The sequence below is a fragment of the Aquarana catesbeiana genome, linkage group LG02 (genome assembly GCF_042186555.1).
Source record: "Aquarana catesbeiana isolate 2022-GZ linkage group LG02, ASM4218655v1, whole genome shotgun sequence".
Lineage (NCBI taxonomy): Eukaryota > Metazoa > Chordata > Amphibia > Anura > Ranidae > Aquarana > Aquarana catesbeiana.
In genome coordinates this window covers 22,081,992-22,105,025 of record NC_133325.1, presented here as the reverse complement: position 1 = coordinate 22,105,025, position 23,034 = coordinate 22,081,992, and the positions used below count along the sequence as shown (strand labels likewise).

Genomic DNA, 23,034 nt, shown 5'->3' with positions numbered 1-23,034 from the left:
GAAATCAACAAATTGCAGTTCTAATGCTACCGACAGTCTGCAGTATACAAGTCAAATTTTATTTTGCCCAGGGTTCAACGTTATGCAGCTCTCCCCTCACTTCCTGTGTGGTCACTAGGACAGGAAGTAAAGGGTAATCTCCCCATGGGGGACACAGAAGCTTATCCGACACCTTCTAATGAAATCGCATTGTCCATATCACATTCGATGAAGTGTTGGGTAACTTTTATATATAATCAGTCTCTCTTTCCCAAAGTGTACCCAGCCTAGGCGTACTGCGGACCCCGAAACCCATACAGACTGTACCCCCCCCCAATCTGATGAAATAGGATATGAGATTCAATGAAGTAACACTGGGAACGTTCACTCACCAAATATATACTTTTATTTCAGAGTTCCTTAGGACAATTATTTTTTTTGGGGGGGGGGGGGGGGGTGTGAACACTCTGGATCTTTGTGAGAATGTGTAGACAATAAATTAGCTGGTAGTAGTAAGTCACATATAACTGGACTCTTCCATTACTGGCCTCCTGAAGAAAATGCTATTTGCTTGGCTGTGTCAGACTCCAAAAAAAAAAAAATTTGTTAAAGTTGAAATCTAAAAAGAAACAAAATTTGCTGCAACATCCATCTTCAATCCAAAGCTGTATCCGCCATACCATTTTCCAACACTAGATGTCCTCAGTCTTCTAGATTGAATTCCAACTGGCATTTTTTTTTATCCCACTTCCTCTGAGCCCAGGCTGTCATGGACCTGCCCCCCCCCCCCCCCCCCAGCCTGGACAGCTCAGCACAGATCTCATCTCGCTGCTCTCTCCTCCAATCAGCATGCTCCTTGTCAGCACATGAAGGGACTGACTCTTTGTGCTGCTTTTCCCTCTCCCAGGCTGAGCCCTGACTACAAGGGGGTGATACCAGGTCAAATTCAGGATTAAAAAAAGAAAAAATACAAAGTATCAGTATGACCACCAGGGAACTAATATTCTCAGCAATGGCAGCCTCCGGGATTCTTAAAGAGTATCTAAACCCAAGAACAAAAAGGTAACATATGTTCAGCTCAGCAGTACTTAAATATGGTGGCCGCACTAGTTTTCTTTTTATCAGTTTCTTTCCCTTTATTTTCATCTGGTGGTCCTGCCAGTAACACATCCTGTCCTAGGGTGACAACACTCACTCACAGGACTGCGTCTATGGACCTGGACTACTGACCCCTCCTATACTCCTCGGGAGGCATTCCTCTGTAGTTCACAGAAGATAGCTGGCAAATCTGATAACATTGTTTGATATATATAGGTGTGCCCAGAAAAATTCCAAGGACACTAGAATTTTGGGCAGGATCAACGATTATTAAACGTAGTTAACCTGAAAATAAAGAAAATGACTGCAGCCACCACATCTAAGGACCAGGAAGCTGCAATATGTGACATTTTGGTTTTTGGGTTTATACAAGTCTGTGGAATGGGACTGCTACTAAGTATATCATGACCTAAAACGGGGGTCTCCAAATTACGGTCAACGGCCACATCCGGCCCGCTACAAGATTTTATCCGGCCCACAGCAAGGGTCCATGGCGTATCCTCAGTGTGCACTGACTGAGGATGAAGGTCAGCAGAGGCTGCCTATGGCCTCTGCTTTTGATGTAAGGGGGGGCTCTGATAGGAACTCTGATGGGGATCCTGATGGAAGTGTGGACTCTGATGAGGAACCTGATGTATGGAGGGGACTCTGATGAGGAACCTGATGTATGGAGGGAACTCTTATGGAGAACCTGATGTATGGAGAGGAACCTGATGTATGGAGAGAACTCTGATGGGGAACCTGATGTATGGAGGGAACTCTTATGGAGAACCTGATGTATGGAGAGAACTCGGATGGGGAACCTGATGTATGGAGGGAGCTCTGATGGGGAACCTGATGTATGGAGGGAACTCTGATGAGGAACCGGATGTAGGGAGAGAACTCTTATGGGGAACCTGATGTATGGAGGGAACTCTTATGGAGAACCTGATGTATGGAGAGGAACCTGATGTATGGAGAGAACTCTGATGGGGAACCTGATGTATGGAGGGAACTCTTATGGAGAACCTGATGTATGGAGAGAACTCGGATGGGGAACCTGATGTATGGAGGGAGCTCTCATGGGGAACCTGATGTATGGAGGGAACTCTGATGAGGAACCGGATGTATGGAGAGAACTCTTATGGGGAACCTAATGTATAGAGGGAGCTCTGATGGGGAACCTGATGTATGGAGGGAACTCTGATGAGGAACCTGATGTATGGAGGGAACTCTGATGAGGAACCGGATGTAAGAAGGAACTCCTTTGGGGAACCTGATGTATAGAGGGAGCTCTGATGGGGAACCTGATGTATGGAGGGAGCTCTGATGGGGAACCTGATGTATGGAGGGAACTCTGATGAGGAACCGGATGTAAGAAGGAACTCCTTTGGGGAACCTGATGTATAGAGGGAGCTCTGATGGGGAACCTGATGTATGGAGGGAGCTCTGATAGGGAACCTGATGTATGGAGGGAACTCTGATGAGGAACCTGATGTATGGAGGGAACTCTGATGAGGAACCGGATGTAAGAAGGAACTCCTTTGGGGAACCTGATGTATAGAGGGAGCTCTGATGGGGAACCTGATGTATGGAGGGAGCTCTGATGGGGAACCTGATGTATGGAGGGAACTCTGATGAGGAACCGGATGTGAGAAGGAACTCCTTTGGGGAACCTGATGTATAGAGGGAGCTCTGATAGGGAACCTGATGTATGGAGAGAACTCTGATGGGGAACCTGATGTATGGAGGGAGCTCTGATGGAGAACCTGATGTATGAAGGGAACTCTGATGAGGAACCGGATGTAAGAAGGAACTCCTTTGGGGAACCTGATGTATAGAGGGAGCTCTGATGGGGAACCTGATGTATGGAGGGAGCTCTGATGGGGAACCTGATGTATGGAGGGAACTCTGATGAGGAACCGGATGTAAGAAGGAACTCCTTTGGGGAACCTGATGTATAGAGGGAGCTCTGATAGGGAACCTGATGTATGGAGAGAACTCTGATGGGGAACCTGATGTATGGAGGGAACTCTGATGAGGAACCGGATGTAAGAAGGAACTCCTTTGGGGAACCTGATGTATAGAGGGAGCTCTGATAGGGAACCTGATGTATGGAGAGAACTCTGATGGGGAACCTGATGTATGGAGGGAGCTCTGATGGAGAACCTGATGTATGAAGGGAACTCTGATGAGGAACCGGATGTAAGAAGGAACTCCTTTGGGGAACCTGATGTATAGAGGGAGCTCTGATGGGGAACCTGATGTATGGAGGGAGCTCTGATGGGGAACCTGATGTATGGAGGGAACTCTGATGAAGAACCGGATGTAAGAAGGAACTCCTTTGGGGAAGCTGATGTATAGAGGGAGCTCTGATAGGGAACCTGATGTATGGAGAGAACTCTGATGGGGAACCTGATGTATGGAGGGAGCTCTGATGGAGAACCTGATGTATGAAGGGAACTCTGATGAGGAACCGGATGTAAGAAGGAACTCCTTTGGGGAACCTGATGTATAGAGGGAGCTCTGATGGGGAACCTGATGTATGGAGAGAACTCTGATGGGGAACCTGATGTATGGAGAGAACTCTGATGGGGAACCTGATGTATGGAGGGAGCTCTGATGGAGAACCTGATGTATGAAGGGAACTCTTATGAGGAACCTGATGTATGGAGGGAACTCTGATGAGGAACCGGTAAGAAGGAACTCCTTTGGGGAACCTGATGTATAGAGGGAGCTCTGATGGGGAACCTGATGTATGGAGGGAGCTCTGATGGGGAACCTGATGTATGGAGGGAACTCTGATGAGGAACCGGATGTAAGAAGGAACTCCTTTGGGGAACCTGATGTATAGAGGGAGCTCTGATGGGGAACCTGATGTATGGAGGGAGCTCTGATGGGGAACCTGATGTATGGAGGGAACTCTGATGAGGAACCTGATGTATGGAGGGAACTCTGATGAGGAACCGGATGTAAGAAGGAACTCCTTTGGGGAACCTGATGTATAGAGGGAGCTCTGATGGGGAACCTGATGTATGGAGGGAGCTCTGATGGGGAACCTGATGTATGGAGGGAACTCTGATGAGGAACCGGATGTAAGAAGGAACTCCTTTGGGGAACCTGATGTATAGAGGGAGCTCTGATAGGGAACCTGATGTATGGAGAGAACTCTGATGGGGAACCTGATGTATGGAGGGAGCTCTGATGGAGAACCTGATGTATGAAGGGAACTCTGATGAGGAACCGGATGTAAGAAGGAACTCCTTTGGGGAACCTGATGTATAGAGGGAGCTCTGATGGGGAACCTGATGTATGGAGGGAGCTCTGATGGGGAACCTGATGTATGGAGGGAACTCTGATGAGGAACCGGATGTAAGAAGGAACTCCTTTGGGGAACCTGATGTATAGAGGGAGCTCTGATAGGGAACCTGATGTATGGAGAGAACTCTGATGGGGAACCTGATGTATGGAGGGAACTCTGATGAGGAACCGGATGTAAGAAGGAACTCCTTTGGGGAACTTGATGTATAGAGGGAGCTCTGATAGGGAACCTGATGTATGGAGAGAACTCTGATGGGGAACCTGATGTATGGAGGGAGCTCTGATGGAGAACCTGATGTATGAAGGGAACTCTGATGAGGAACCGGATGTAAGAAGGAACTCCTTTGGAGAACCTGATGTATAGAGGGAGCTCTGATGGGGAACCTGATGTATGGAGGGAGCTCTGATGGGGAACCTGATGTATGGAGGGAACTCTGATGAGGAACCGGATGTAAGAAGGAACTCCTTTGGGGAACCTGATGTATAGAGGGAGCTCTGATAGGGAACCTGATGTATGGAGAGAACTCTGATGGGGAACCTGATGTATGGAGGGAGCTCTGATGGAGAACCTGATGTATGAAGGGAACTCTGATGAGGAACCGGATGTAAGAAGGAACTCCTTTGGGGAACCTGATGTATAGAGGGAGCTCTGATGGGGAACCTGATGTATGGAGAGAACTCTGATGGGGAACCTGATGTATGGAGAGAACTCTGATGGGGAACCTGATGTATGGAGGGAGCTCTGATGGAGAACCTGATGTATGAAGGGAACTCTGATGAGGAACCTGATGTATGGAGGGAACTCTTATGGGGAACCTGATGTATGGAGGGAAATCTTATGGGGAACCTGATCTATGGAGGGAACTCTGATGGGGAACCTGATGTATAGTGGGAACTCTGATGGGGAACCTGATGTATGGAGGGAACTCTAATGAGGAACCTCTTGTATGGAGGGAACTCTGATGAGGAACCTGATGTATGAAGGGAACTCTTATGGGGAACCTGATGTATGGAGGGAAATCTTATGGGGAACCTGATGTATGGAGGGAACTGTGATGGGCAACCTGATGTAGGGAGGGAACTCTTATGGGGAACCTGATGTATGGAGGGAACACTTATGGGGAACCTGATGTATGGAGGGAACTCTGATGGGGAACCTGATGTATGGAGGGAATTCCGATGGGGAACCTGATGTATGGAGGGAACTCTGATGAGGAACCTGATGTATGGAGGGAACTCTGATGATGCGAAACACAATGTATGGAGGGAACATTGATGAGGAACCTGATGTATGGAGGGAATTCTCATGGGGAACCTAATGTATGGAGGGAACTCCGATGGGGAACCTGATGTATGGAGGGAACTTGGATGGGGAACCTGATGTATGGAGGGAACTCGGATGGGGAACCCGATGTATGGAGGGAGCTCTGATGAGGAACCTTGGAAAAAACTTCCAGCAGAGGTAGTGAGAGAGTCAACAGTAAATGGCTTCAAACATGCTTGGGACAAACATAAATCTATACTACTAAAAGTTAACAGAAGAAAAAAAAAATGGGCAGACTCAATGGACTACTCAGTCTTTTTTCTGCCGTCACTTTTCTATGTTTCTAACGTAAGGGGAAACTATGATCCAACCTGATGTAAGAGGGGACTCTAATGGGAACCCTGATTGGGATCCTGATGTAAGGGAGGACTCTGATGGAGACCCTGATTGGAATCCTGATGTAAGGGAGGACTCTGATGGAGACCCTGATTGGGATGCTGATGTAAGGGAGGACTCGGATGTGGACCCTGATGTAAGAGGGGGCTCTGATGGGAACCCTGATGGGCATCCTGATGATTGAGGCTTTCTGATAGGGACCATAACAGGGATTTTTTTTCGGCCTGCGAATATTTGTAAAATATTAATACTGAATATGGCCTTCGTACTGAAAAATTTGGAGACCCCTGACGTAGATGAACAGTTTAACAAACTATCCGTTGCTCTAAAGTGTCTTCAGTGTCATTATAAATCCAAGGTCCACGTGTTTAACTCGCCCCCACCCCTCATGCCAAAAAGATGCAATAAAATTAAAAACTGTAAAGAAAAAAGTTCTTCACCTTTCCCCTAAGTTCTGTACCGTGGGGGAAGGGGGAGGATCACTATTCTTCCAGTGAGATCTCGGGAATGCTGAGTAGTCTAGGAGTCACCCTCACTCAGGCACCTATGTACAGTAAGTATATTGAATAACTTTTTTCCCTGAAGATTTTTTTAATTCTTTGTGGCCCTCTGACATGGTTAGGAGTGGGTGGGAGTGGGTGGGAAATAAATTAACAGACTTTACACTTTTAGTGTAAGGTCAACTTCAAAGTGCTTAATCATTCTCTTGGTATTTGAACACCTTGATGCAGTTGTGCATGCTATCAGCCACCAGTAGGAGACCGTCTTGCAACAGAGCTAGGCCCCTGGGGCTACTGAGACCTTCCGTGACCAGAACTCGGGTCCGCTTGTTGGCTGGATAGTAAATAATGGAGTGTTTCTGTCCCCAGTCTGCCACCAAAACCCCTCCTTCACTGTCAACACAGACACCCCATGGGTTACACAGACTGGGCCCAGGGGATCCCTTGAGGCCTAGAACCTTGAGAAGTTGCCAGTCTTCCCTGAGCACCTTGACACAACAGCCTCCATCTAAACCCCTCTCCGATATAGCTAGAAGACCCTGACTGTTGGTACTGACAAGGTAAGGTTTGTTGAACCCAGGTACCACAGTGCTTTCTTTCTGCCGCCCAGTGGTAGAGTCCAGCATAAGAGCACAGACAGTCCCCAATTTCATGTCTGCCACGATAAATTCATCTTTGTAGTTGGCGGTAATGCCACGTGGAGCACCCCAGTTTCTGGAAATGACTTGCAGGAGACGACCGTGCTTGCTGTACACATCCAAGGTGCGGTCAGTTGAGTTGGTCAATGCCACAAGCCCTCGGTTGTTCACAGCCACATCAAAATAGTTCTTTGCTTCAAGAGAAAACTGTTGGATGATCTTACCCTTGCTGTCCATCACTTGGAGCCTTCGGTTTCCGTAATCCACAATATACACAGAACCTGTGCTTGTGGCATGAATCCCGTGGGGCAGGTTTAACTCGGCTCTGCCAGATCCAAACTTGCCAAATTGTCGAACTAATTTGGTTGTGCCATCGCCATTTTCAAGAGGGCTGTCAGTAAGGTTGGACTCACTCTTGCTTAAACATTTTCGAGGTGGAATTTGTTGGGAATATTTAGAAACCTTCCTATTGTATTGTGCTGACTTAACTCGCCCCTTAATTTCACGAAGAGCACCAGATGGGGCAGATGTGCCCAGGCTTCTGGGGTTGGACCAAGAACTTGATGAACTGGATACAGAATCACGTCTTTCTTTAGCTGAAGTTGGCCTGTGGATTCTAGAAGGAGCAGTGCGTGGCCTTGATATCTTCTCAATGTAAGGCATGGAAGAGGACCTTGGTACCGGTTTCCAGGAGGAGGAAGCCTGTGACTGCTTATTTTTGAGTTTGGATACAATTCTGTGCCTTGCGTTTGCTAGTGCCTGTTGCCTTTGATTCACTTCTGAACTTTCAGATTCTAAGATAATAGGGTGGGCCTTTCCAGATTCATTAGGCTGGATGTTTGAAGATGAAACTTTAAATGTACCAGATTTGCAAACCCCTTTGCTCTTTGGCTTCTCTATTATAAAGGTACATGTTGACTTCACGCTGTCCGTAGGAGAAGTTGGTCTTGGAACACTCAGAAGTTCGCTATTGAGGCTATCTGACATCTCATCAGACATTCGAAGATAGTCAACGCTCAGTTGTGTTCTATGCACTGATTGAGGATGGTCGCTTTCTAGATTTTGTCCATTTAAATACGATGTAGGTGAGTTCTCACCACCAGTCCTGTCCATCTGGCCATGTGACTCCATAGTCATCCACAATGTCCGTTGGTCTCCACCAATCATTTTCTTGGCAGATGGTACACGACTTTCCCTAAGAGCCACTTGCCGACAAGACATTGGATCTCTTATTGTATCTGTTTCTATTTCTTCTAAAATTTCTTCTGAGCTTTCGGAGTCACCTTCAGATATATAAGCAGTGGTTGCTCTGAACAGAGAATTGTTTTCAGATGTTCTGCTAACTTTATTGTTGCTGACATGTTTTAGTTCATTATCTCTGCTATTCCTTGAGTCAACTGTGGTGCCTGTCTCTTTTGAGTTTATCACTGTCTTCTGTTGACGACCAGCAGGATCTTTTTTGAAACCAGAGCTGCCTCTTTTTGAACCTTGCTGTTTCCCTGCTGTGAAATTATTTACTTGTTGGTTGACATTTTTGTTGACTAGTGATGAGTCTCTTGAGAGCTGCTTACTTACTAAAGGCCGCTGTCTGGTTAATTTGTTGCCTTCCTCAGCCTGGTTCATTGATCTTGGTCCATGTTGCTTACCTTCCTTTAAAGGACTTTGCTTAATGTCAGATATCCATTTCTTGGTGGCCGTTCGGGGGCTTAGAGCTGCACTGTCAGCTTCAACAACTGCTTTTTCTCTTGAAGAAAACCCCAGTTTCTGATCAGCAGCATCCCCTTTGTTCTGTTCTAAAGATGACTGGGTGCAGGACCCACAGTCTCCATCGCTGTCATCTTCCAACAAAATTTTCACACCCACAAAGCCAAAATCATCTGGGTTATGTGATCTGACATCCCATGGTGGTCTTTCATCAATCAAAAGCGTTGGTTGGATAGTTGAGTTCCTTCCCAAAGGTACCAGAGTTTTCCTGCTACAATGTGGCGTGGAGAAGCCCAGGGATTGTTCCTCACATTGTATCACCCCAAGTGTGGTAGATGGAAGAGGTTGCGGAATGAAATACACCCTCTTTAGATTAATACAGATGTTATTTTTTCTTGCGAATATATTTGATATTCGTTGCTGGATCTCCTTTATGACGAGTTGGCTGTCACTTGAGGTCACCAGTGCTTGCTTGAGCTGGGAGGACACGGTAGCAATCTCTTGCACCATGTTATTAATCTCACAAACCCCATTTTGTAGAACCAATTCGTTGCTTTGCTGGATGGATGACAACTGGTCTTTCAGTCTTCCATGCTCTTCTTCCACACGGTTAAGAATGGTCTGTTCCTGCTTTAGGATGGAGAGTAAAGTCTTCTCAAATGACTTAGACACTCTCTCGTGATCTTTAGTCTGGTCTGCTTTAATCTGTTCTAGCTCTCGGCAGGTCTGAGCGAGGTCATTCAGCAGAGTAGTGAAATCCATCATCTTCATTTGTTGCATGAATACCATCTGGTACAAGGCTTATTGGGGATGTAGAAGACTGTAGACAAAGTAAGAAGAGATCAATAAGAGTTTACATAAAGTGTTCAATGTATTACAGTGAGATTATAATTATGTTAAAACCCCTGAGGTCTATTTCATATATTTCTAGGCTTTTGTGATAGCGTGTTAATTACCCCTGTGCCCTCAATCCCTAAAGTGTCTTGTGTAGCTACTGCACATAAATACTCAGCCACTGAGCATTCAAAGTGTAAAAACAGCTACTGTGGCACTCCGAAACTTTCAAGATAAAGTGTCAAAAATACCTTTGTTCAAGTGCAAAGTGCCAAACCCATTCAATCATTTGCAAAATAGGTAAACCATTATACAGTGCAAAAGAAATGTTATATAGATTCACACATAATATCATGGAAATTCAGATACACCTGCCCAATTTAGGTGGGTACTAGACCCCAAAAAAGTTTAATATTATAAAAGATTCAAGTAGAGCACAGTGCTGTTATCAAGTAGTACAATGCTGTTATCTTAATTCCCATATAAAAAGGTTTACTTAAAAATGTATTAGTAGTAGAAAAAGTGGTAATGCAAATCTCTACAAACTATTAGTGTACCAGTTTCGATCACTGTCTAAGAAGAAAATTTTACAGCGCACACAAACATTTACCTCCAGCAAGGCTAGTTTAAAAACACCTAAACATTTTCAAAAAGACATTATCAAAAATATGGGGATTTGGTCACACCATATTGCTATATGGTGCTCAGCCCACCTACTGCGACAAAGTACCCCATGATTAGTGGGTCCTACACTATCCATAGATTTGGGAGATCCTGCCTCTCTGAACCATGAGAGCTATACACTCTTCTAAATGGGAGAATCTTGAGGTCTCCACCTATGACACAAGTGGACACTAATGAGAGGTACTTAATGAGGGAGTGGGGTGCTCCTATCCCAAAAGGATTTGGTTAGAATCCATACAATAAACAAACAAGATATTTTATTTCAATCACTGTCTACTCTACCACTTGTTTCCAATATTCTCCCAATATGCGTTGTATCTGGTAGGATCTATACTATGGTGGCCTTCTTTTACAAGGCTGTGTCCCTGAAGCATCCATACGACTTCCCCCTCCTATTATGCTTTGTATCTGGAAGGACCCACACTATGGTTGTCTCCTCCCACTAGGGTATGCCTCTGGAAGGATCCATACTATGGTTACCTTCTCCCACTAGGCTATGTCTCTGGAAGTATTCATACAATGGATGCTTCCTCCCACTATGCTGTGCCCCTGGGGTGCCTTCTGGGTTCTTCAGGGGTGTCTAAACAAAATGGCTAAAAATTGTTCCCAATTGTCCACAAAATATGGGGGGGATGAAAAATGTCATAGATAAAGAAACTAATTTCTGCAGGAGAGGCGCCACATTCAGGACAAGGCAATGCTTATCAAGAGGCAACATGAATTTTATGTGTTTCATTATGCCAGCCTTTTTCAACCAGGGTTCCACGGCACCCTGAGGTGCCATCTGGGTTCTTTAGAGGTGCCTAAAACTGCCCCAAAATTGTTAACAAATGAGTGGGTGGATCACGTCTGCCTTTTACACAAAGTCACAGATTTTTGTGCAGAATTACAAACTTTAGCACCATGCGGGCCAGCTGCCAGCATCTTAACAACTGATGGTTCTATAGGTTGATAATGAGGACATTGGGCACCCGATGGCATCCTTGTTTGCCCCTTTCCTGTTGCTCTGTGAGCACTGGGGTCGCATTAGCAGAGTGAGGGGGAGAAACTGAGGGAGAAGAAAATGTTTGGAATAGTAGTTAGTGCCAATGTGCAAAGACGGAGGAAAAAAAATCACCTCTAACGTTGGGTGTCCTACGTGTGTGGATACTGCTGCAATATGTAAACCTATTAGTTTAGTGTTTTATATTTTAGAATGGGGTGCCTAAAGATTGTGCAGAATTTGAAAGGGTGCCTTGACAGAAAGAAGGTTGAAAAACATTGTTCTAGACAAACCCATGATATGGCCACCTCCTGCCACTAGGCTGTCCCTGGAAGGACCCATGTTATGGCCACCTCCTCTCCCTGGGAGCTCACCCTATGGCTTCCTTGTTCCATAAGGCTATCCTCTAGAACAGTGGTCTCCAGACTGTGGCCTGTGGGCTGGATGTGGCCCTTAGCCTTCCCGTATCCAGCCCTTGGGTCACTATTCTTCTCACTGTCAACCAGGTTGAAGCACAATTCCTTTCACTGACACCAGTAATGGGGCACTATTCCTTGCACTGACACCAACGATGGAGCACTATTTCTTCCACTAACACCAACAATGGGGCACCTTTTCTTCCCTGACACCAATGATAGGGCACTATTCCACCCACCAATACCAATGATGGGGCATTATCCTTCCTCCTACTAACCACATGCATTTTTAATTTTTTTACTCCTATTGACCATCAAGCCTGAGGAAATGTTTACTCCTATTGATGCTGGGGCATTTTCTACTTCCACTGGCCACAATCCGGCCTGCCGGAAGTCTGAAGGGCAGTAAACGGTGGCCCTTTGTATAGAATGTTTGGAAACCCCTGCTAAAGAAGGATCCCTACAATGGTTGACCCTAGCCATTAGTCTGTGTCCCTGGAATGGTCTATACTATGGTCAACTCATCTTACTTGTCTATGTTTCTGGAAGGATCAACACTATGGTCACCTCATCTCACTAATGTGTGTCTTTGGAAGGACCAAAGCTATTTTTACCTGATCACATTAGCCTGTATCCTCGAAAAGATTTATGCTATGGTCATCTCATGGTCGTCTCATCCCACAGGCTGTGTCTCTGGAAATATCCATTACCATGGTTGCTACCATGGTCGCTTTATCCCACTAAGCTGTGTCTATGGAATGAACCATAATATGGTCACTTATTCCTACCTAGCTGTGTCTCTTAAAGGATCCTTTCTGTGGCAAGCTTATCTAACTGGGCCATGTCTCTAGAAGGATCCAAACTACAATCACCTCATGTCATTAAGCTGTGTCCCTGAGAGGATTGAAAGTATGGTTACTTCATCGCACTAAGCACTGTCCCTGGAAGGGTCTATACTATGGTTATCTAATCTCACTTGGCTGTGTCTCTTGAAGGAACCATACTATGGTCATGCAATCCTACTAAACTGTTACTCTTCAACAGCCATTATCAACCTTTTTATCCCCAGAGGAACCCTTGAAATAATTTTAAGGCTTTACGGAACCCCTGGTAAAACCAACTTATTGGTGGTCAATGGGAAGAATGCATTTCTTAAAGTGGTAGTCAGAATGCCACTCTTACAAACAGATAAAAAGATCATTGGTGTTATGCAGCTAGCTCTGTCATGTGGGATGATTAACCAATAACTATAAAGGCCCCATCAAATGGGAGATCAGTCAGACAAAGCTCAAGGAACCCCAAGCAACAATTGGAGAAACCCTAGGGTTCCACGGAACCCTGGTTGACAATGGCTGGTCTATACTATGGTCAACTCACTTCACTAGTCTATGTTTCTGGAAGGATCCACACTATGGTCACCTCATCTCACTAATGTGTGTGTCTTTGGAAGGACCAAAGCTATTTTTACCTGATCACATTAGCCTGTATCCCCGAAAAGATTTATGCTATGGTCATCTCATAGTAGTCTCATCTCACAGGCTGTGTCTCTGGAAATATCCATTACCATGGTTGCTATCATGGTAGCTTCATCCCCCTAAGCTGTGTCTCCAAAATGATCCATAATATGGTCACCTATTCCTACCTAGCTGTGTCTCTTAAAGGATCCTTTCTGTGGCAAGCTTATCCAACTGGGCCATGTGTCTGTAAGGATCCAATCTACAATCGCCTCATGTCATTAAGTTGTGTCTCTGAAAGGATCCAAAGTATGGTTACCTCATCGCACTAAACCCTGTCCCTGGAAGGGTCTATACTGTGGTTATCTAATCTAACTTGGCTGTGTCTCTGGAAGGAACCATACTATGGTCATGCAATCCTACTAAACTGTTATGCCGCGTACACACGAGCGAACTTTACGGCAGACTTTGCCCGGCGGACTTTTCGACGGACTTTATGACGGACTTTCCGAATGAACGGACTTGCCTACACACAATCCACCAAAGTCCGTCAAATTCGTACGTGATGACGTACGACCGGACTAAAACAAGGAAGTTGATAGCCAGTAGCCAATAGCTGCCCTAGCGTGGCTTTTTGTCCGTCGAACTAGCATACAGACGAGCGGATTTTTCGACCGGACTCGAGTTCGACGGATAGATTTAAAACATGTTTCAAATCTAAGTCCGTCCAACTTTTGAGAAAACAAAGTCCGCTGGAGCCCACACACGATCGAATTGTCCGACGAAATGCCGTCCGCTGGGCAAAGTCTGCTGTAAAGTCCGCTCGTGTGTACGCGGCATTACTCTACAAAAGCCATTATTAAAATTTTTATCCCCAGAGGAACCCTTGAAATAATTTTCAGGTCTTAGGGAACCCCTGGTAAAACCAATTCATTGGTGGTCAATGGGAAGAATGCCTTCCTTTTTAAAATGGTTTTTAAAACTCCAACCCTTACTAACAGATAAAAAGATTGTTGGTGTTATGCAGCTGGCTCTGTCACGCAGGATTGACCATTAACTATGAAGCCCCCATCAAATGGGAGGTCAGTCAGCCAAAGCTCAAGGAACCCCAAGCAACTTCTGGAGGAACCCTAGAGTTCCACAGAACCCTGGTTGAGAATGGCTGCTCTAGAAGGGTGCATAGTATGTTTACCTCTTCCCACTAGGCTCTTTTTTTGAAAGAACCCATTCTGAGGTCACCTCATCTGACTAGACTGAATCTCTAGAAGAATACATATTATGGTCACTTCATCTCAGTAGTCTGATGGCACTAACCTCTACCACTGAACAACATGACTATTAATGTCCCCTTTTCCAAGAAACACATGGTGGATACAGTTGTGCTCATAAGTTTACATACCCTGGCAGAATTTATGATTTCTTGGCCATTTTTCAGAGAATATGAAGGATAAAAAAAAAACTTTTCTTTCACTCGTGGTTAGTGTTTGGCTGAAGCCATTTATTATCAATCAACTGTGTTTACTCTTTTTAAATCAAAATGGCAACAGAAACTACCCAAATTACCCTGATCAAAAGTTTACATACCCTGGTGATTTTGGCCTGATAACATGCACACAAGTTGACACAAAGGAGTTTGAATGGTTATTAAAGGTAACCATCCTCACCTGTGATCTGTTTGCTTGTAATTAATGTGTGTGTATAAAAGGTCAATGCATTTCTGGACTCCTGACAGACCCTTGCATCTTTCATCCAGTGCTGCACTGACGTTTCTGGATTCTGAGTCATGGGAAAGCAAAAGAATTGTCAAAGCATCTGCAGAAAAAGGTAGTTGAACTGTATAAAACAAGAAAGGGATATAAAAAGATATCCACGGAATTGAGAATGCCAATCAGCAGTGTTCAAACTCTAATCAAGTGGAAAATGAGGGGTTCTGTTGAAACCAAACCACGGTCAGGTAGACCAACTAAAGTTTTAGCCACAACTGCCAGGAAAATTGTTTGGGATGCAAAGAAAACCCCACAAATAACTTCAGGTGAAATACAGGACTCTCTGAAAACATGTGGTGTGGCTGTTTCAAGATGCACACTTGAAAAAAGATGGGCTTAATGGTCGAGTTGCCAGAAGAAAGCCATTACTATGCAAATGCCACAAAGTATCCAGCTTACAATACACCAAACAGCACAGAGACAAGCCTCAAACCTTCTGGCACAAAGTCATTTGGAGTGATAAGACCAAAATTAAGCTTCTTTTGCCACAACCATAAACACTACATTTGGAGAGGAGTCAACAAGGCCTATGATGAAAGGTACCCCATTCCTACTGTGAAACACGGAGGTGGATCGCTGATGTTTTGGGAATGTGTGAGCTACAAAGGCACAGGAAATTTGGTCAAAATTGTTGGCAAGATGAATGCAGTATGTTATCAAAAAATACTGGAGGAACATTTGCATTCATCAGCCAGGAAGCTGCGCATGGGATGTACTTGGACATTCCAACATGATAATGACCCAAAACACAAGGCCAAGTCGACCTGTCATTGGCTACAGAAGAATAAAGTGAAGGTTCTGGAGTGGCCATCTCAGTCTCCTGACCTCAATATCATTGAGCCCCTCTGGGGAGATCTCAAAACGTGCAGTTCATGCAAGACAGACCAAGAATACACAGGAACTGGAGGCTTTTTTCCAATAGGAATGGGCAGCTTTACCATCTGAGAAGATAAAGAGCCTCATCCACAAATACCACAAAAGACTTCAAGCTGTCATTAATGTTAAAGGGGGCAATACACGGTATTAAGAACTGGGGTATGTAAACTTTTGATCAGGGGGATTTGGGTAGTTTCTGTTGCCAAAATGATTTAAAAAGAGTAAACACGGTTGATTGATAATAAATGGCTTCAGCCAAACACTAAACATGAGTGAAAGAAAAAAAAAATAAAAAAAAAAAACATGAGTGAAAGAAAAGTTTTTGTGTTATCATTCATATTCTCTGAAAAATGGCCAAGAAATCATAAATTCTGCCAGGGTATGTAAACTTATAAGCACAACTGTATATAAGTTGGCAGACAAATTGTCTTTGCTACATTCACCTCATGCATTCCTTGTCTGTTCTACCTGCAGCTTTATGGTAGGTGGGGGTGAAAGGCCTGGAAGGCAAAGCAGATGGCCTCAGGCAATTCTGTCACCGACCATGGATTGCCAATATGTATTTTCTGCTGATTGGCTTCTCAGTACTCATCGAACAATTACTATATGATCCGGTTTTTTTTTTCTGTGAAATTGGCTTCTGATTGGTTTCTCTTTGGCCTAAATTTCTCAGACTGCATGTGGTTATAGTAGTGCTATGAAAGGGAATATATTTTACTTCTACACATCTGTCCCTGGCTTTATAGCATACTATGCAAATACGAGCCGGCTGAGTAACACTATGTCATAATATCCTCTGTACATTTATACAAATCAGATCTACAGTGGCAGCTAAAAAGAGTTATAGTGGTACTCCAAACAAAATATCTTTTTCTATGGCAATTGTTAGAATCTCCCTTTCAGGTTGTATTGTTACCAGTGACCACTACCATCTGGACTGGAAATGAAGACAAACTTTCCCAATGGGGATATCCAGCACAAACAGGGCAGAACAGTGTCTTAGTGGTTAGCAGTGCTGTAATCCTGGATTCAGTTCACACCATAGACATATGGCGTGACTCCGTGACTCACTGAAATGGTAGTGAGCGGGTGATGGAGGTCCTCCTTGCCCATTATAGGTCTTTTTTTAGCCTGTGAGCAGTGGTAGAATCTCTCTTTATTGATTTAATGTGCAGGATAAAAGAGAATGGCAAAGCTTATTAAGGCTCCACTTTGTCTCCCCCATTTCAAAAGTCTGTCACAGCCTTTTTCAACCTTTTTACAGTAGAGGAACCCTTAAAAAATAGTGTAGGTCTCAGGGAAACCTGGCTAAAACCAATTCATCAGGGGCCAGTTGGGAAAATGTCCCTTGCATTGGTGGTCAGTTGAGAAAATGCCCCCCCCCCCCCCCCCCTTATAGTAATGGTCAGCATGCCAAAGCTAAGACACCTTTCACAGCAGTGGACCCATTGGGTCCGCCTGTCTGTTTTGCAGGCAGACCTGATCGGACCACACATTGTTCTTTATGGATGACATGTGTCCACTAAAAACAGACGGATGGCCATCCGTCTGGCAGATTGGATCATCTGACAGTGGGATGGAAACAGACAGGCAGTCCATTTCCATCCATCCTCCTCATAGAGAACAGCGGGTTGTGTCCATTTCCGTTCTGCATAGTAGAGCAGACACGGACCTGTCATCTTCTCAGCGGGGATCAGCAGAGAGATCCCCTGCTGAGCAGGCGGATCTGCTTGATGGAGTCTGCCCCTTCTGAAGGGGGCCTAAAAATCATTGGTGTCATGCTGCCGACTCTACCAGGTGGTCTTGGCACCAGAACTATGCAGCCACTATGCACCATGCAGGTGAATCAACCACAGTTCATGGAACCCCAGCAAACTCTGAAGAAACCCTAGTGGAGAATCACTGTGATATCATGTAGAGAAACACAAGGCATTATCTGTAATCAGTCAGCATTAGCATCACATGTGAGGTATAATTCAATGGGCAAACTTATGTGGACCATCATATCTACACGAGCTTTTGGGAAATCCCATTCCAAAACCACGGCTGTTAATATGGAGTTGTCCTCCCATTTACAGCTATAAGAGTCTCAACTTTTTACTAGGGATGAGCTCAGGCGTGTTTGGATCCAAGTCTGAACCCACCTGAGTGAGCTCACCAGTATTCTGTTACTTGTACTGGGTAATCATCTGTGGTCGGGGCATTGCCAGCCCCGCAGCCGCATGTATGCAATAGATGTGTATACATGCAACTGCAGGCATGTAATGCCTCACCTGCCTATGACTGTCGCCAAACAGGTGAAAGCAACTGGTGGGCTCACTCAGGTGGGATCAGACTTGGACCTGAACACAACTGAGGTCATTGCTACTCTTTTGTATCCTTCGCAAGATGGAGAGATAACAACCACATAGGTATACCGGGGGAAAAAATGCAAAAAACTTCTATTTAAAAAGAAGACTACAAAAAAAGAAATAAATGATTAAAAATAATTCATAAAATCATTTTTGGCTGAGGTAATGAAATTAGCATTTCTTTGAGTTTGTTGGAGTTGCTGTTATTGCATATTGCCAATTCATGTTTTATTTGCATTTTTGTATTTTTTTCTTTTGCTCCCTTTGGGTCTTTTATGCTTAAAAACATGAGCAGCAGGTTAAAGAGCGACTAGAGAGTATTTATTGAGATCAGTGGCGGCCGCTCCATTAGGGGCGCTCTCCCCCTAATCCATGTGCTCAGCCCCTAATCTACATGCAGGGCTTTCAATGGGGTTTTTTAAAAAAAAATTTTAAGCACATGATTAGAGCCCGAGGCTCTAATTGGCTTAAAAAAAGGCTGGGCTCACTGCGCCCTGAGCCCACCCAGTTGTGTGACATTAGTGAATTAATATTTTCTAATGTCTTCCTGCTTCTCCTCCCGGCCAATCAGGAAGCAGGTCCTGAGACCCCATTGGCCAGGGAATCTTAGGACTCCCGGCTAATGGGGTCTCAGGACCCACTTCCTGTTCGGCCAGGAGGAGAAGCAACCTCTTCCCTCGGCAAGCTGGAGCAAGGAGCAGCAGGTGGAGGGGCGGAGAGGCAGCGACAGCCTCTTTAAGCTTCCAGGAGCCCTGCCCCGGATCCAGCACCACCTCATCACCACCTCATCATCGTCTTCCTAAGGTAAGTCCACTGTTCAATCAGTCAGTCCTGACCAGAAGACTAGCACTGATGGAGAGGAACACTACAGTGGATTCACTCTTCAGGAAGCACAATCTGCATATGTTTTGAACAAATATTGCTGCCACGGCTACACACAGAAGCACAAGGTATGCAAAGAAACAAGATCTGTAAAACAGTACCCAATAAATAACATTGGAATTTCTTTAATTACTGTCCCCTTAGGTTCGGCTCTGTCAGTAACCTACGGACAAGGCTGAATAGCGTTTAAAAATAATCCCCGTTCTAAACAGGACAATCAGCTCGTCTGGAATGTCACAGTAATCAGATAGCGGAGGAGTCATCGATTATACATGAGAGGAAGAAGAAGATCAGACCACAGCCATACAAAGGAGTATGTGAATATTCATTGAGATACACGGAAGCGTGAGAGAGACAAACTGGCAATGTCCACCCACCAGAGAGACCGAGAGAGACAAACTACCTACCATCCACTCACCAGGGAGACCAAGGGACACAAACCGTCAACTGTACACTCACTAGGAGACCAAGAGACACAAACTGCCAATGGTTTATTCACCATAGAGACCAGGAGAGGCAAATTGCCAACTGTCCATTTAACAGAGAGACTAAGAGACACCAACCACAAATTTTGTACCTACCAGAATGACCGAGAGAGTCAAACCATCAATTGTGTACTCACCAGGGAGACCGAGAGTGTCAAACCCCCCAACCATCTATTCATCAGGATGACCACATAAACAAAGTACCAACCATTCACTCACCATGGAGATCAAGAGAGGCAAACCGCCAACTGTCAATTTTTACCGAGAGACCAAGAGACACAAACTGACAACGGTCTACTGACCAGCAAGACCAAGAGAGACAAGCCACCAACCATCTAGTCACCTGCAAGACAGAGAGAAACAAACCACTTACCTTCCAGCAACTAGGGAGACCAACAGAGACAAGCCACCACTCACCAGGAAGGCTGAGAGACACAACCCAATCACTGTCCACTCACTTGGAAGATCAAGAGAGACAAATCGAGAACCATCCATTTACCACAGAGACTAATAGTGACAAACCACTAACCACTCACTAGAGAGGCCAGGAGAGACAAACCACCAACTGTTAACACACCAGAGAGACCGAGATACACAAACCACCAATTATCCACTCACCAGCAAAACTGAGAGAGACAAACAGCCAACTGTCCACTCACCAGTAAAACTGAGAGAGGCAAACTGCCCAAAATCCATTCACCACAGAGACTAATAGTGACAAACCACTAATCATTTACTCACTAGAAAGTCAGAGATGAAAACCACCAACTGTTAACACGCCAGGGAGACCAAGATACACAAGCCACCAATTCTCCACTAACCAGCTAGCATTAAAGAGATGCCAAATGTCCTCTCACCAGGAACACAGAGACAAATAGCCTACTGTCCACTCACTATCAAGACTGAAAGAAGCAAACTGTCCACCATCCATTCACCAGGGAAAGTGAGAAAGAAAAAGCACTCACCATCCACTCACCAGGGAGAATGAGAAAGACAAACCGCCAACTGTCCATTCACCACAGAGACTATTAGTGACAAAATGCTAACCATTCACTCAGTAGAGAGGCCAAGAGAGACAAACCACCAACTGTTAACTCACCAGGGAGAACGAGAGATGCAAACCACCAATTATCCACTCACCAGCTAGCCTGAGAGAGTCAAACTGTCTACCGTCCACTTAGCAGGGAGATTAAGAAAGATATAGTCCCAACCATACACTGACCAGAGTGACCAGGAGAGACAAACCACCAACTGTCCTCTCACCAGGAACACAGAAAGACAAACCACTCACCAGGGAGAGTGGAAAAGTCAAACCACCAACCATCCACTCATCAGAAAAACCAAAAGAGACAAACCACCCACCATCCACCTGTAGGCAGATTGAAAATATGTATAGTCTAGTTAGGCCAGCAGCCGGCCCAGGCTGGGGAAAGGGTTAATTGTTTTTAGCTCAGTTTCCAGGCTTTTGGTCCTACCCAGCCCACCTGTGCTATAAAAAGGTCTGGAGAGTGAGAACCCGGGTACTGGTGGGTCCAGGATTTACAGACTCATCTGTAAGCGCAATCGTGGCACTGCTGAAGAAACTAGGAATTGCAGAGGACATCCAAGTCATGGGCAATGCCATTTTGGACTTTTACCTCATGGAGGTATGCCTGGGCCACCACACTATTCTAGTTAGGATTAGGAAAAGAACAATGTTTATATTGAACTGGTATGCTGCATCTGTCCCGTAAAGTTACATTACACGTTCTGAGCCTGGTCTGAAGTTATTCAAAGGGGTGCATAATGGTTCTGGCATAACAAAAGAAATTGGGTCTGTAAATACACAAAGGTGTATGAAGTAACACAGTTGCAAAAGGGTTAACACAGCAAGACACAGTGTAGAGGAATGTAGTTGCTATGGGTAACCAAGTATGGAACAAACTACAGTAAAGCGTGGTACCCGATAAGGTGACGGGTCCTCCGAGGGGGTCAATGTTCTGGCTCCCTCTCTAGCGGTCGGTATCAAATGGCAACCAGATCTGAGCTCATGTTACAGAGATCTATGGCCTTGTCACGAGGTATGGGAAGGGAAGGATTGGGGTAAAAATGTAGGGAACGGCAGGGAAATCGCATGGTTATCTTGCAGGCCGTGTTTTGAGAAAGGCGGAAAATGCAGGGGCGACAGCCCATCTTCAATCAGGGCGCAAACGGTCCCGAAAACCCCCACAAAAAGAGGAAAAACTCAGCCTCCATGGTGTCTTTTTGCTTTGACAGCTCTTATATAGCCAAGGGTGGGGGCACCGCTGACGTAACCGAGTGACCCCGCCCCCTTCTGACATCATGTGACGTCAGAGGGGGCGGGGCCACCAGTTTACATCACGAGTGGCCCCGCCCTTGACTATATAAGAGCGGTCAAAGCAAAAAGACGGCAGTTGCGGGGACGCCTCCCATGGAGGCGTGGAGTTTTTCCGGTTTGTTTTTTTTCAGGACTGTCGGCACCATGATTAAAGATGGATTTACATCGCGGGACATTTTTTTTTTTTTTTAAAGGAATTGTCCAAAACTGTCTTCTGTGATTTTTACTTTTTTTTGGTGAATGGGTAGGGGTACAGTGTACCCCTACCCATTCACATGGGGGGGCGGGATCTGGGGACCCCCTTGTTAAAGGGGACTTTCAGATTCCGATAAGCCCCCTGCCCACAGACCCCACAACCACCGGACAAGGTGCTTTGGGGGGACCCTTACCATGTTGAGGGCATGTGGCCTAGTGCGGTTCAGGAGGGGGGGGCGCTCTCTCGTCCTCCCCCCTTTTCCTGCGGCCTGCCAGATTGCATGCTTGGACAAGGGTCTGGTATGGATTTGGGGGGGGTTCTATTTTTTTTTATTTTAGCGCGGCTTTCCCTTAAAATCCATACCAGAGCCGAAGGGCCTGGTGTGGATTTTGGGGGGGACCCTACGCCTTTTTTTTACATTTTGGCCCGGGGTTCCCCTTAACCACTTCAATAAACTATATATATATATATATATATATATATATATAGTGTCTGATATCTGATACAGTACAGTATCTCACAAAAGTGAGTACAAAAGTAAGTACACCCCTCACATTTTTGTAAATATTTTCTTCTTTTCATGTGACAACATTGAAGAAATGACACTTTGCTACAATGTATAACAGTGTAAATTTGCTGTCCCCTCAAAATAACTCAGCAAACAGCCATTAATGTCTAAACCGCTGGCAACAAAAGTCAGTACACCCCTAAGTGAAAATGTCCAATTTGGGCCCAAAGTGTCAATATTTTGTGTGGCCACAGCACTGCCTTAACCCTCTTGGGCATGGAAGTCACCAGAGCTTCACAGGTTTCCACTGGAGTCCTCTTCCACTTTTCCATGACGACATCACGGAGCTGGTGGATGTTGGAGACCTTGCGCTCCTCCACCTT

At 45.2% G+C, this 23,034-nt stretch overlaps 1 protein-coding gene and 1 long non-coding RNA gene across 3 annotated transcripts in view; both read right to left on the bottom strand.

Annotated features, from left to right (window-relative positions):
- Positions 1-23,034, bottom strand: part of LOC141126696 (uncharacterized) — an 885,136-nt gene that overhangs the window by 198,664 nt on the left and 663,438 nt on the right. The window lies entirely within an intron of this gene.
- Positions 5,104-23,034, bottom strand: part of LOC141126691 (uncharacterized) — a 39,414-nt gene continuing 21,483 nt past the window's right edge. The window contains exons 1-2 of one of the 2 annotated variants that reach the window (XM_073612655.1): positions 19,532-19,566; positions 5,104-9,699 (exon numbers count right to left, since the gene is read on the bottom strand). In XM_073612655.1, coding sequence (XP_073468756.1) covers positions 6,732-9,668 — 2,937 coding nt within the window. In that variant the 5' untranslated portion in view covers positions 9,669-9,699; positions 19,532-19,566 and the 3' untranslated portion in view covers positions 5,104-6,731. Of the gene's footprint in view, positions 9,700-19,531; positions 19,567-23,034 lie in introns of those variants that run through there. The other variant, XM_073612654.1, reaches the window with a different exon arrangement.